At 36.2% G+C, this 15,784-nt stretch overlaps 1 protein-coding gene across 1 annotated transcript in view; it reads right to left on the bottom strand.

Annotated features, from left to right (window-relative positions):
* Positions 1-865: 865 nt before the first annotated feature.
* BTBD9 (BTB domain containing 9) overlaps positions 866-15,784 on the bottom strand; it is a 118,243-nt gene continuing 103,324 nt past the window's right edge. Inside the window, exons 11-12 of the mRNA XM_037405083.1 lie at positions 7,211-7,289; positions 866-2,376 (exon numbers count right to left, since the gene is read on the bottom strand). Coding sequence (XP_037260980.1) covers positions 2,182-2,376; positions 7,211-7,289 — 274 coding nt within the window. The 3' untranslated portion in view covers positions 866-2,181. The remainder of the gene's footprint in view (positions 2,377-7,210; positions 7,290-15,784) is intronic.

The raw sequence follows: 15,784 nt of genomic DNA on the forward strand, positions 1-15,784 counted from the left end.
TAACCATTCTCTACAATGGTGACTACTAAAGACTAACAGCTAGGAAGTTACGTCCTTTGCTTATCCACAGCTTGAGAAAAGCAAACTTGTGTGATAAAACCATCTGACACGGAAGGACTTATCTGCCAAAGACAAGACATGCTCCACGCATCTCAGTAGTTTCAGCATGGATTACAACCAGAATAGAAAAGTTTTCTGGTTTTACTTTTCAAAGCAAAAAATAATAATAATAATAATAATAATAAAATTCCAATTTTTTTGACCTAAACAAGAGAGTTGTGTCCCCAGTAGCTGGTCTCAATTCATTTGTGCTCCAAAGGCTGTTAAGCCATCAGGTAACCAGCAGCCCAGACCAGGTGCTGGCCAGCATGAGCAGTATCCTGCCTCGGAACTCCGGAATGTCTGAGGCAGCTGTGGCACATATTACCAGCTATATATAACGCGATGGGCTTGCATCTTCACCGTCAGGCATTCGCAAGTCAGAAGACAGCAGTGGGAAAGGAGGAGGTTGTGCGCAAATGTCATAACTCAACTGCAATTTGGCACTGAAAAATACTGTAATATTATTGATAAAGCCTAATCAATTTTATTTGAAACAAGAAAAAGGAAGCTTTTCTCCTTCAAAGTTTATACTGATTCATTGCTATCACTTGTTATATTTCTTCCTGTTTTAGCACAACCAGTATCCAACAGGGAAATTCTTTCAAATTAAGTAGTGTGATAAATTAACATCCTATTTGCTATGTTGATATAACTCATTTTATCACTATGGCTATGCAAAGGAAAACCATATTTATCCTACACTAGCTTTGTTTTCTTCTGACAAGGCTATTCATTACCACAAGACATTCCAAGTTCATAAAACTGGATAGCTGACATTTCCAGTATAATATACTTCGTAAGGAGTAACAACTCTCCTAATCAATTTTGTCAATTACTTCAGTGTTTGTCTTAATACAAAATCTCTTTATCCCATACTGAAAGACCAATGTGGAGCTCTTCCTAAAAGTCACATAGATCTGGAGAGTAAGAGACTGTATCATCAGTGTGGAAACACTCAGAATAAGCAAAGTAGCTGGCAATGTAATCCAAACAGACATAGATGGATAATGGATTCTGTGATTGTAGTAAGAGCCAGATCTTTTACAATACAGTGTAAAACCATTATATTTTATGAAGATTATGAGAACAGTTTACGCACGTAAAGCCTTTGCATTTTTAGCTGCAGACTGTAAAACATTTTTTGCTTGGAAAAAAATAAGTATCAGCAAATTCTTCTTTTTGTATTCAAACAGCTGCTTGTAGTGACCAGATGCAGTTTTACTTTTCTAAACCAAACATTTTTAATGACCTGTTGCAAGCTTTCTTAGGATCAGAGGTAAAATTTAAGTAATCATCTTCAGGAGTGAGAAATTTTTTTCTTCGAAATGGATGCTGGCTTTAGGAATTTCTTTTTGGGTGTAAGAAATGACAATTTTGTACTTTGAAAAGTCAGCTAAGGCCAAGATTAATATAGCATCCATTAATTAGTTTGTTGATATCATGAAGGCTTGTCTTGTCATCCCACTGATGAAAGAGGGAATTTGCATCTCAGCAGGTAAACACGTTTGATACTTCCTTAATCTACTGCACAGCGTTTGCTACGGCCAAAAATAAGAGACAAAGTGGAATACAGAGTCAAAACAATTTAGAAAACAGATTGCTAGTTACAAAGGAATATGAATGAAGAATAACTTTTAAAAATAACATATATTCTGGACCGATGTGTTCCATAAACATTTTCTTTGCTAATGGAAGCCTCCAGGGAACAAATACTTATTTCATATGCCTTCCATTCTGCTCAAGTCAGTTTAGATTTCCACTGTAACTCTGCCTTTTATTTCCTTCTGTTCTCCTTGCCTTGGTTAGATTAGAGAGGTAGGGTGTTAATGGGGTACTTGATGAAGATTGAAGACCTATTTTCTCCCCCCTCGGAGACCAGCCTGATTTGAACAAATTGAGGAGAGTGAAGCAGTCTCTTCTTGTCCTTGGGAAAAGCCTTTTCCATTTCAGTATTTCCAGCTTTCAGACATGGTCCCCTTTGTTCACAGAGAAAAAGAATGAAAAAGTGCCAGCACAAGAAGGTTCTGAATAATTTCATATAACGTCAGCAGGGCTGCAAAAGCTCCCCTTCAATCTCCTTTATGGTTGGTGAGCATGTGAACGCGAGGTGGATCCAGGAGGGGAATGCAGGGAACTAGTGCTTGCAGCTCGAACAGGGTGAGGAACAAGCTGTTGTCCAACAGTCCCCACCTCTGTTGTTGCCACTTCCTTACCACTCTCATCCTTGTGGGTACTGTTTTGTGCTGGACACTCAAAATGCACACAGTGAAAAACCTGGAGAAAACAAAAAACGAAAGTAAAGCAAAACAATTAAATGCTGGCAAAAGTAAGATCAAAGTAAGATGAAGTCTATACGGAAGCATGCAGACCAGATCAGTGCTGAGGTACTTAAATTAGAACGTTTCACCATGAGGTCAAAGACATCTATCCATGGGCCATAAACATTATAAAGTGATACAAGCAGAGCAAGGGAAAGCCTTCAAATCATACCTTTACATATGGCACTAAAAATCAGAAAGACTGTTCCAAAGCGGATAGAGATATTTGCAAATCATTTTTTTCTTTGCCAAGTAGTACCTACTACATGCTATTGGATGATGACAACAATTATATTGTCTTCAACATATCTCATGATCTAATTACTTCCTCAAAAGACTGAATGCTCATCCACACTAGAAATGGAATTTAAATAATCGCCAATATGATTCTATTTCAAGATTGCCCTCTGCTGTAATAGCAATGGTAGCTCTACAGACAGATCCTGGAGGATGTAGAAAGGCATTCAGCGTCCAAGGAGGCTGCTGCTTCACCAGATGAAACACTCCATTTCAAACAGGGATTATTTTCAGATGTTTCAAACAATACCTGGGACCAGCGTACAGGTGACTGTACCTTAAAGCAAGAGGACCATTTGTTCAGCATTTTTTTCCAATTTATTTTCTACTTTACTTACTCTTACTTCTACTTGTTCTTGAAGTGCCTGGGAGGAGAAGGGGGAGGAACTCTTTAAAATTGTTACAAAACTTTTTTCTATATGATTTCTCGTTGCTACAAAATGCACAGCTCTGCCACATACTAAACAAATAAATCTTTTTTTATACTGATTTAAAATTTGCTATTTTCTCATGCATTGTTGTTTTATAGCTAAAGCTTGATGATGAATAAAACCTGATTTTTAAAATTATTGTTTTAACTTAATTTTGTGTGCTTTTATGACATCTTCTATCGTGCTTTTTGCAAGCATATCATGCCTTTAAGGCTCTTCTCACAAAGAAAGGTAATCTCTTATAATCTTAACTGCCCTTTCCCAGACCCCTTCATGTTAATGTGGGCAAAATTAAACACCATAAACAAGACACAGGTATACTACATACTCATACAAGACTACAAAATATTATATTTTCTATCCTTTCTTAACACAACCAAAAATCTTATTATCCTTTTTGACCACCTCTGCTCAAGTGCACACTGAGCAAATGTCTGCAATGACATGTCTGCAATAGCCCCTGGGTCTTTTCTGAGGCAGCAGATAGTTAATTTGAATTCTGACAGCATACATGAAACTAATAAAAAAAAATATTCACAGTCACTGGGTTTTTTTATCCCTATTATATTTTCTTGTGCCTCCCAGTGTAAGGATTCTTGCCAGTTTTTATACAGATACACAGCAACGCATGTTTGTATTTCTATAGATATACACATGCTCACATAAAGATTTATTGCTATGCCTTTATATATACACATATGAACAGATTACAAATCTAAACCCTTACCCACACGTACACGCAGTACACAAAATGTTTTTTCTCTGCATTTCTTCTGGTGAATTTTTTTCTAAAGCTGAACTAATTTCTACTGTGGCATGAATTCTCTCCATCTGTTACAGTTCTTGAGAAGCCAATTTCTGGCATTGAGCTACGCTTCTTGAGAAGCCCTTTTTATACTCATCCTGCTCCCATGTTTTTAAAGTAACAGCTATTGTCATTTTTCCAGTTGTACTTATCAGCATCAGGATTTGCAGAAAAAAAAGATTCTCTCATCAGTGCACCTCTAGACGCTGCTTTCCTTGAAAGGCAGCACAGTCTAATGAACGGGATACAGGTCTTCAAAGTAGAAGATTCTATATTTCTACTGTATCCCAGGGATAGTGTTTCTCATTTAAAACTTCGCATAGTGATGCATGCTTTTTTAAAATATAGTATGGATACTACTGAAATTTAGCTAATACTAGTCTATAAAGTGTGAAGTGTCTGATTCTAGAATTGTAACTTTCATTTTCACAGATTTTTTCACACTAAATTCTTAATGCTCACTCAGCGCCTGGCACATCAACAAGCCTGCATTTACGACATTGTTTTCAGTTACTCTGCCACTTCAACATATTCAGAATACAGCTTGTGAAAGAAGCAGAGGGCAGAGAAGTACAACTGAGCTCATCTGCTTCATCCAATATGGGAAATATTTAGTATTACTAAATTATGTATTTCTAAAACAAATTATCCTGCACGTGTTTCTCTCAAAAGGCAGAGATGACAATTCAGCATCATCCTCTGATCAACGGCCTGTTATACTTCTCATGGATATTTATAAGAAAGGTCTGATGCACAAAGCAGGAAGGCCAAGTACATATACACTGGTGCAGTAATTTGTAAGATAAAGCTCTCACATTAGCACCAGGTGTCCTTTCCAGGTCAGTAACACTGAAGAGAAATAACAAGATAAAACTTACATAGTCAAAGTATCAGGTGACCTGCCTGACTAATAAATGATGACAAGCACTACGGAAAAATAATTATTTTCTTCATAAAATGTAGGATGTCTGGAAGCTCAAGAAAACAAAAAGTTGCACTTCTATCATGTTCTAGCATACCAAAAAGCATTCAAATGCCAGGTCAAAAAAAATCTGTGAACGTCATGTCTTCCAAAACTTGGAAAACATGGCAAAGGAAAAGATGAGTTTAAAAGAAGAAATCATTCACAAAAATGGATAAATTTTATGGGAGTTTTTGCAATTCAAAAAATCAACTCTTTCCTTTGGGAAGTATAGATTGTACTTCAAAGTTCAAAGGTACATGTTGGTATAACAAGTAGGGAATATTTCTGTTACATTATGTTAACTATTACAGTAAAATTCCTTGATGAGAATTTGCTGCCATTAGCATCTTTTGTTTAAAATGAGAATGATTTGACATAAAATACAACCAGCTGTGGGCAAATAATTCTGGAAACTGCTTGCATTCTTACTGAAGAGACTACCAAGACTCTATACCAAGACTCTATACCAAGACTCCAGAACAAACCAAGACTTTGGTTGCACTGTTATTATTTAAATTGGAAGTATGAAAAATATCTTGGTGCCTTCTTTGGCCAATAAAAATTTAGGGCAAAATGTTACAGACCATCTGTTTAATATATATAAAATGTAATTTAGTAATATGTGCATGCTGATCATGTTCCTCCTTTAAAAGCTATAGGAGCAATAATTAAAAAAAAGTGTTGGGTACAGATTTTAAAGACAAGAGAGGAAAAGACCTAGAACAGCAGCCTGTGTTTATAGTTCCGCTAAGCCATTACATGAATGGCTGTAACCTCAATTTGCACATACTGATCTTCGCTATAGTTACGCAGTGCTTCACATAAGTAACTACACAGGGTATTAAACTGCTTGGAAATAGTATCCAATTCAAAATTAGAATTGTGTTTAAAAGCCTATTACTCTTCAGGGCTTAAAGTTACCTTTAAGAATTAAGAATTGGAGGTAATGTTTCCTGTAGGCTGATTTGCTAAGTTTATGCAATGCACCTCCTTTTTTTAATAAAGGAATGAGAACTTACAGACACTGGCATAAGAGCAAACAAGACTGTGTATGGATTAGTAATGGATAAGGCCCTCTTCGTACAAGTACAACAACCCTGGAGGCAGCTTCTGACTCAGATGTATTTCTAAGAACTCACTGATTAAGACTGAACGGTACAACACAAAAGACAATGCTTAGGACAAAAAAAATTGTATTCCCAGTTCAGTTGACTGGTCAGCTTCTTTCCAACTGTCTGCCGAGAACTAATGTTGACATTTGGTGGTTCACGTTTGCAATAATTGCTCTAAAATTGGATGCGAACTACACTATTTGACAATTCTCCCAATGCTTAAGAACCAGCAAACCCATATACTAAGTATGATCGGAAATCCTGACTCCTAGAGTTGACAAACTCCAGTTACCACAAATGTAATAGTGCTACCCAAAGTTCATTGTGAAGTGTGAAAGTACAATGTTTTGTGGTGAACTACAAGTGTGGGATGCAGACATGCATGCATACACACAGAAGCAGCAGGTTTTGGTGCCTCATAATCTTGTCATATAAGGTCCTAATCTCACAAAGACATATATATTCTTAAATTCATATACGGTATATTGTTTCACTGAAGTAAACTGTAAAATCTGGACTTCATCTGAGACAATACACAGCAATTATGAAAGACAGAAGCACAAGTGAAAAAAAGAGGATGATACTGCGCTTGGTCAGTTAGGGCAAAATGTGGTTTTTTCCTGTATAAAATGAACTGGAAAAAAAATTCTCTTGTTTGGCCATATTGGTTAACTGATTTACCAGGTATGAAAATTAATTATAACAATCTTTTATAAGTAAGATTTTCTTATGAAGGAGATTTTTCTTACGTTTTATTCGTTAAAAAGATAACATAAAGGTGATAAAACTAAGTAACCAGAGACTATACACATTTCTCTAGTGTACTAAAATGGTATTTTCATCATTCATCACAATAAGCATTAATTTAAAACTAAACCCAATAGGAAACTTGATGGCACTATGGAAAGTTCAAAACCAGAAATATTTTACTGTACTTTGTCTGTAAAAGCCCCAAAATATCCCCCAGACTGGCAACAGTGCTTCAGCTCTATAGGGAAGATGGTAACACAGTTCACAAATACTCAAATAAGAAAAGCATTTGTTCTTATTTTGCTAGATTGCTGGAGCAAAAAACTGAAGCACGTACATTTTAGAAGTCACTATCAATTTCAGTGCAAGATACAAAAACCTGTATTGTTATATATTAATGAAGAATATAGGTTTTCTTAAAAGTTCCTTACCTCATTAGCTGTGTTGTGAGTTCCAACTATCCTGATAAAAGATGCAGGCTGTTTATCAAAAGTGATTGTTTGCCAGGATCTAAAAAAAAAAAAATATCCAGAAAGACACACAATTATTGCACATGGTCACAACAGCTTGCAGTACAAAATACAGACAATCCATTCAAGTGACAGTACATACTATTATCACTTAATAGGGCAAACACAGAAACACCTTTCATCACCTGGATTTCCAGCACTCCTTGTTCATTTTTATTTTTAAGGGCCTTGACTCTGCTTATGCATTTTCATACATATATACATACTACTATAATTTATATGCAGGTATAATATTCATACTATTGCTGAAAGGTAAGAAAATGGTAAAAATCCCCACCTGAATTAAAGTCTAAAATCCTTGACTAATAACTGTATTAGATAAAAGATCAGATAAATAAAAGTAAATGCATCCACCTTTTAACTACTAATGAGAAATCATCACAGCTTGGTTGAAAAAAATTTGGGAACCACCCAAAAACTCAAAGAAAATCCTCTTACTCTAAGTGGAGCAGTGGAGGCAGAAGAGCCAAGCTTTCCTTGTATGGGCCAAAGCCCTTGAGTAAATTACAAATGACATTAAAGCATTTGAAGTCCAGGTTGTGAGGATTTCCCCATCCTGACACAGAGGCAGTGGGGAAAACAGACCACCCTCGCAGAACTGGAGTATACCTTTTTGGGCTAGAGGTGGATTGGGACCACTATAATCTCCCCTCCTCATTCATACTCTTCTGATCTGGCTGAGGTACACCACCTCAAGTAGCTTAACACACAGTAGTAAAAAGATGATTCCTACCATACATTTGTGCTCGCAAAACATGCTAACAGCAAAACAGAAGAAACAAAAAGAATAATAGGAACTAGAGGTTTCAGTTTAATGCTAGTTTTTCACTACGCTACATTAGTACTTGAACACATTAGAATTTCAATTATTTTATATTCATAAGACTTGAAAGCTAAATCCAGAATTTAACCTTTCAGCAAAACTAGACTCTATCACAGAAGGCTTCAGAAATAAAATGTAATTAAGTATAACTTGATGAACTCAGTACAGAAGAAAAGCACTGGGTAGTTTCCCTGTGCGTTCTGAATACCTTCAGAAGTGTTCATATAAGAAACAAGGGACCAAAGCAAAACTGGAGTCAAACACCAGCTGCCACCAGCAGACGACCCCAAAGCCTGGCAGCACGAACAGCCTGGTCACTGACTGTTTCTCAGGCACTTGAATTTTCCCTTAGCAGGAAAATCTCTTTGTCACAAACATAGCATTTCTGGCTTTAATTTAGTCGACTATTACTTTTATCGCTGCTGTCAGGTTAGATTTGCTTAAAGAAGAGTATGAGCCCAATCAAGACCTAATTTCAAGTAGTTTACTGGCATTACTACGTGAAGTAATGGATGTAATTAGAGCTACACATCATAATAGAAAGGCGCAGCCTGTGTCAGGCCTCAGAGGCACAGCAGTTATCTATCTAATGGCATGGTTTATTTTTATCTCTTATGTGGCTACGTCCTCCTTCTTTTAAAGCTCAGGCTGTTTCTTCAAGCTCTAAATAAAACATAAAATGAGAATGGACTATTTTCTTGAATGTCTCAAGGTCTGAAAGACTGTTATGATTTAAACATTTTTTTTCCCTAAACAGAAAAACAATTCTTCTTGAGTTTCCTTCTCGTATTACTCTAGTATACCAGGCAATCTTCATGGCCAAACGTAACTGGCTACCTTGAAGTAGAGTCCCAAGGATGAGTGGCTGGAACAATCAGACTGCAACGCTACTTCTCCTAACAAAGTATTGCCATAGTTTGCAGTATGCATATGCTTTCCCATTTACATGCCCACGCATTACACAAAGAGAGTGATGATGTAAAAATCAGATTTCTCTGTTTAGTGGTTTGGAAAATATTCTAAAGCCATTCTAAATAAAAGAGTTAAAAATCCCAAAGAAGCTATTAAGCACAGCCTATGCATTCCTAGCCTCCACGGTAGAGTTCATGTTCTGTGACAAGAAAATAGTTAATTAGGGATCATAGAATAGAATATAAATGAGTCTGTATTTATTTATAGTACTTCTAAGCACTAGTCCAATACAGACTGCAAGAGTTCAGTGCAGATTTTCCAAAGATGGCAGTAAATGCCGTTGTCTGTCATATGAAGTGACAGCAAAGAAGCTGATGCATCTATCTGGTAATGCAGCTGAAGAGGATGACAGATATCTAAGAGAGGCTGAGAAAAAGACCTCTGAAGATCCTTTTGACAGCACACTTCTAGATTAGCTCCTCCAGGAAGCTCCATGGTTTTTGCACTTCCCACAGCATTACAGGTCCTTACTTTCTGCTACAATGTTGTTATTGAGATAGGATTATAATTACCCTCCTAATCATATTAAAACATGATAGAAAATAACAAAAAAAATAATTCTTGTGGATGTGAGACTTGAAGGGAGATAGGGTTTTCAATAAATTTGGTCCTAAGAATATTTACTGTTTTGGTATGTGTCCATTTTATTTCTTTCCCATTGGAAAAAGAAAGTAAAAATTATAGACAACCTGTAGAAGAGTTATTAAAATTCAAGTTATTAAAATTCAAGAATATTGTCATTAGGGAATTAATACTTGATGGGATAATGAGAAAATTAGGTGTCTCAGTTTATTTCCTTAGCAAAAAGGAAAAAACAAAATAGAAAATAACTCAAATGTATTTGGAAAAAAGCCACTTTTGAAATAAGCAAGGCAAACCTTCACTAGAAAGTTGCACTGATTCTGACTGTAACAGTACATTTGAGAACACAGGTACATACAAAGCAATACCCTCCAGTACAGAGATAATCATGCAAAGAGATCATTTATGCAGTGTAACTATACCCACGTGGGAAGAGAGATTACTGACAAAACATTATCAAGGCATATCTGCCCTCTTTTCGCATTTTTTGCTGATATAACAAATTCAGTAAGACTTCTATTTATGTATCAAGCCATAACAATTTCAGTGGCGTTCCTTGATTAAATTAAAGACATCATAGGTAAGCCTTAGGTTTCCTTTTAATCTTCTTGTTTTATTACTAGTTATCTCTTCTGATATTATTTTCGGTCTCCCTGTAGAAATTTTATTTTGCAAATTATTTTGTAGTCATGCCATGCGTATGTGCTTATTTTATACCTTCCTCAAAAGAGCTAGTCTTTGTATCCTCAGAATCGCTTGGGAGAGTCTTTACAAAAATTTCCTCCAAACTTTATACAGTCTTCTATTGATTAATACATAAGTCACTGTATTCCAGGAACAGTAGCATCAAAAAATATCATAAGCACCTCATTTTTGGTCTGGGATTCTTCTGTGTAGTAGATGCTACTTCTTCTGTGTAGTAGATACTACTTCTGTGTAGTAGATGCTATTTCTTCACCTTTACTCCCCATATGCCAAACAAAAAAATCTTTCAAGCTGGTGGCAATACATTCACCTTCTTTCCCTAGGACACAGTCATAAAGAAGCTATCAGAACTTCTCCTGTAAACTGATATTGCTGTCTCTGGACTTTCCACATTTCTGTACTCCATGTTAGTGACCCTATAACAAATAGATATTTCAGGGTTTAGCTTTTTTAAATATTTGGGAAGTGTTGATTTTTTTCTCTGCTTGCTGGTTTATTCATTTTAGATTTTCTGCTTAATCTGCAGCAGTCCCGGTCATCCCTTTCACAACAGCAATAATCACTACACGTAAGCTGAGGTTTACATCTCTAAGAGACAACTCGGGACTAGCAGCTTACTCTGGTTTATCCCAGGGTCCTCAAGCTGAAATGCAGCACTACAAGTTGTTTGGCTAGCAAAAGTCCCCCGATACCACAGCTCCATTTTCCAAAAGAAATTAGCTTTGTTACAGTCCTACGGTGTTTTATTTAACACTCTACATCTCACCCCAGCCACCCGACTTCTAACTCTCTCGTTCTGCCCAACTCCCCAAAGGAGATGCAGTAATTGATGATTAGCATTCCAAAGCCATGCTTGCATCCTGTAAGCCTGTCATATTTAATTACATTTTAACTATATTCGTCTTCTATAATAGCCTGAACATAATTTAGATAATTATCTTTTGCTCTCTTATTCTCTGACTCTGCCTGTCTCAGAGCTCCTTGCAATGAAAATCACTTTCTTGGCTCAAACATATAAACAGACTCTTGGGCCAAGTGCTTTCATCTCTCCAACAGCTGTCACTGAGAACTCAATGGCTTTGTGCATCCCACAATCTCTTCACCATATTCTATTCAGAGGAAGAGGAAAATCATTAGAAACCGCTCCACTTTCATGTTTCTTCCCGTCCTTTTCTTTTTATTAGGCTATTGCAAGAAGAATGCAAGAAATACTGATGTCCAGCTAAATTATAACAATAGCTTGGTATTGCTTAGGCTCTCTATAGCTCCAAAATAGCAATTCACCTCTTAAAAAATTTAATGGCTTTTCTCAGCATTTAGAATGCTTCTCTACTTATTTCTATGAAAAGCTGCCATCTTTCTAAAGATTTATTAGATATAATAGGATATAAATAGTGACCCTTCCCTGTAATTTCCTTCTTTTCCAGAAAGAACAAATTAAGAAAGAAGTGGAAGCTTATCTTTTATTGAGGTTTTCTAGTGAGCCACTGGCACTACAGAATACTACCACGCTGTGGGATCACCAGCACAGCACTAATAATAGCTGAAACCAAGTTCAGGCCAAAGATGTAAGATGAAAGAGAAAGCTGTTACATGTCACTAACATTCATCAAGCTGTAATAACCACATATTCATATCATGGCTTGCTTTGGGCTAAGCATGTACATTTTGTGTGTGCGTATTGTGCCTCTTCACTTTCCAAGGTGATATACAACCTCCACCTTTTGTTCCTCGGTCCAAGGAGAAAAGCAAATCAGAGTTGGAAGCAAATGGGGCAAAGAATAACACACCCTGAAAAATGTCAGTTACCAGCAAGTAACCTCCATTTTCCTTTCTAATGCTTGTCCACATATGCCTTGCAAGTGACATAACACTTCTCAGCTTATTTGGCTGTGGACTTTTTCAACTGTGACTACATGTCTTTTTAATGAAATACAGCATTTGTTACGATGGAATAGTGAGGAGAGATTTGTGAAAACAGATGACAGGAAAAGGAAAGAAGATTCATGTTGTCTTTCCATACACATCAGCCTGATGACTGTAGTGATGTAAACAGAGCGAGTAATCACATGTGATGCTGCCAAATCAAAAATTGCATGCACACCTAAAGCAAGCCAACTAAGACTCGAGAAGCACCATAGTATGTTCTGCCTATGTTTTATACCCCTTGCTTTATTATGCATTTTATGAATACCATGCTAACCTCTACTACGGAGTACCTACAAATAAACACAAAAATATGCACTAAAAATGCTGTAACAACTATCGTTACATAGAGGTTTTTTCCTTATAAAATACCAAAAAGTTCTATAGATACCTTATAAATTGCCTATAAAACCATGTTTTCCACCATAACAGTACTAAACAAGAAAGTGAAGTAATACTCCTCTCCTGTTAAAGCTGTAATTTAACTACTGATTCAGAGTCAGATCTATAGAGCACAGAAGTCAAACCGGGTGGCTGGCTCAGCCACCCCCCTTCCAGCCAGCCTCCCAAGCCACTGAGGGGAAGACAAAGCATAAGAAAGAAAATATTGTGAGGAATCAAAGGTCAACAACATTTTGGTTTTTAAATTAAAGTCACATTAAGGTGCAGTTCTACCCCTTGTCTACCTCAACTGAAAACTGAGACCTAAACCTGAGTTTCCATCTATTCTGCTGTCACCACGACAGCACTCTCTCAAGAGGTGGCCTGTCAAATGTGGTACTTCTAAGGAAGCAAGGCAGGTGCAAGCTAGAAGTAACAGCTTTCTCTCTGCAGCTTCCAGAGGCAGAGACAAAACTCACCTAACAATGCACCTTGGTTATATTTATGCTATAGTCCATTGATGAGATAGCAAATACACTTTACCCAGTCTAACAGGGAGGAAAAAAACCAAAAAGGACTTGAAGTACTAATGGCAGAGGTAACAACAATGGTTAAGAGAAATATAATAAGAGTCTAGAATAAATATGAGGATAATAAATACAAAAAAATAACCTGTTGCAGCATTTGTTACATAATGGCTTTATATATTGACAATAAAAATATGTATTCCCACTTTTTGGGAAAAATTCCCTCAAAAGTTTTTATTCTAAAAATATTTCCCATAAGGAAAAACATAATTCTGAAAGCATCTGAACAAAATTTGTATTTATTTCTGCCCTGCGATTGGTCCCTCCCACCAATCCAAACAAAATATCTGCCCTCTATAAGAACACTTTACTAAACTAATATGAATATTTTATTGCATGTGATTTATTGTAAAAACCAAATATGGGCTTGATAAAGCAGACCTATTAGAATAAAATTTCTGTCATAAAATAGATTTAATGAAGCCTATACCGACTTTCTGACATCTTTATAAAGCTTCTAATGTAAAAGACTCCTTACAGTAACCCCTGCTTTCACAGCTTCAGTGCTGACATTTTTGCTGTTTTAGAAAAAATATTACATAAAGAAAATGTTAAAATATAGCAAATTGAGCAATGGTAACACTGAATGTAGTAATTATTTTTCTAGCTACATGTAATAACCAATTTTCAAAATATATCCACATGCCAATGTAGACAATCAGCAGCATTTTTGTACTGCATAAGCTCATATAATTTAGCTTGCTCACATATTTTTTCAATTTTAACAGTTTGTCTTTCTGTGCTTCCAGAAATACAGTTTATATTTTAAAATCTTTCACAAAATTAAATTATTAGCCATTAGCTGGCAACTGTCTGGCAGAACACCATGAGCCAAATTTCTATGCCACAGCAAGAACTGTGCGTATAGTATCTAGACATACATCATTGGGGGATGGCAGTGGTGATGGATGAAGGCTGTGAACTTGAGTAACTTGACCTAGGAGTTCATCTTACATATTTTTGTAGGATGGAGAAGACAATCCTAGAAGTTGTACTGCTTTTGGTTTTCTTACTCATTAGCAACAGTTATTGCTCCTGATGTTCACGTAGATAGCAAAGACCTGAGAAGCCATCCAATGCATTGACATATCAGTAACAGAACTAGTGGGTTGCTTTTAACTTTGAAGACTTCTCCACCCACCCCAGTCTTACAAGAGGTTGTAAGCTATTTTTATTGTGTAACTTTTCATACCAATAGAATAGTTGATTAAGAGCAAATATATAAACAATATTTTTAAAGATATGAGACAAAATCATGCTCTCAATTAATCAGTTCCTTTGTAGCATGTAGACTAATACTGTGTTTATGGCACTTCTCTCTTACATTCCCTCGGGTGTGATTTCATGGCCGACTCGTAAAAACTTCACATTTACAGCAACTGCCCTTCTATTACTGTTGATAACATCTAATTGACATGTCAAACCTCCAAGGAATGCAGTAAATTGAACCACAGACTCTAAGAAGAATAAAACAGTGAAAAAAGCAAATCAGCATGTGCCTCCTCATAACAGCAATACAAGCAATACTGAGGTTTGCTAATGGAAGGGAGGAAAACTGTAACCCTTTCTGCTACCACACTGAATTATCTATTAACCTCAAGGTCAGAAAACAAAGCATTGTGACCTCAGACTGAAACTCACCTAGAAAAAAACAATGAACCCACATTGATGACTGCAGTCATTTTAGACGTGAAACTAAAGTGAACTAAGACAGACACAAATAACAAATACAACTTTTGCTTCTGTTACTGTGTTACAGAACAGAAAAACAATAGCTCCCCTCCCAATAGTTTCTGGTAAACTAGATTTGAGTATTTAATTTTTAACTCTCTACCTTAAAAATTATAGACAAAGAGCTGGGTAAAATTCACAAACATTATTTTAAAAGCAGAGGAAACCTGAGTCATGATGAAAGAACATAAAATAAAGTCAGGAAAACTTGTTTAAGTAGCAACCAAGGTAACAGGAAAAAGGCAGAATGACTTTATAAATATGTAGTTGAAGTGTATGAAATCCATTAAGAAAGAAAATTGGTTTACAGGGACACAGGAAAAATGACAAAATGAAATGAGGTAACATGATGTTCGCTACTAGTATAAAGAAAAAAAATCCTTACTGTGGGAACTCAGTGTGATAGAAGAGCAAAGAGCAGAATGGAAGCACCATCCCTTCAAGTATATGAAACAAACTGATGGAGCATTATTCTAAAAAAATATACCACATAGTGCAGAAATCCCCAAAGGATGAACCTAAAGATATAATAATTCTTTCATTTTGTGATTTATGGATATAATCTGTCCTGGTAAAAACATTACTGTGAATAAATCAATGGCTTAATACTGCATATATCTCAACTCAGGATATTTGTAACACTAAAGACCATACCTGTTTTGGTCAGCATAAGCACATGCGTACTTTTCAGAGTTTTAACAAAACTAGATCCTGAACATCAACAATCTAATTAGGGCAAACCTCCAGATTTGATGTGTTACCATCTGA

This window comes from Falco rusticolus, chromosome 12, assembly GCF_015220075.1.
Source record: "Falco rusticolus isolate bFalRus1 chromosome 12, bFalRus1.pri, whole genome shotgun sequence".
Classification (NCBI taxonomy): Eukaryota; Metazoa; Chordata; class Aves; order Falconiformes; family Falconidae; genus Falco; species Falco rusticolus.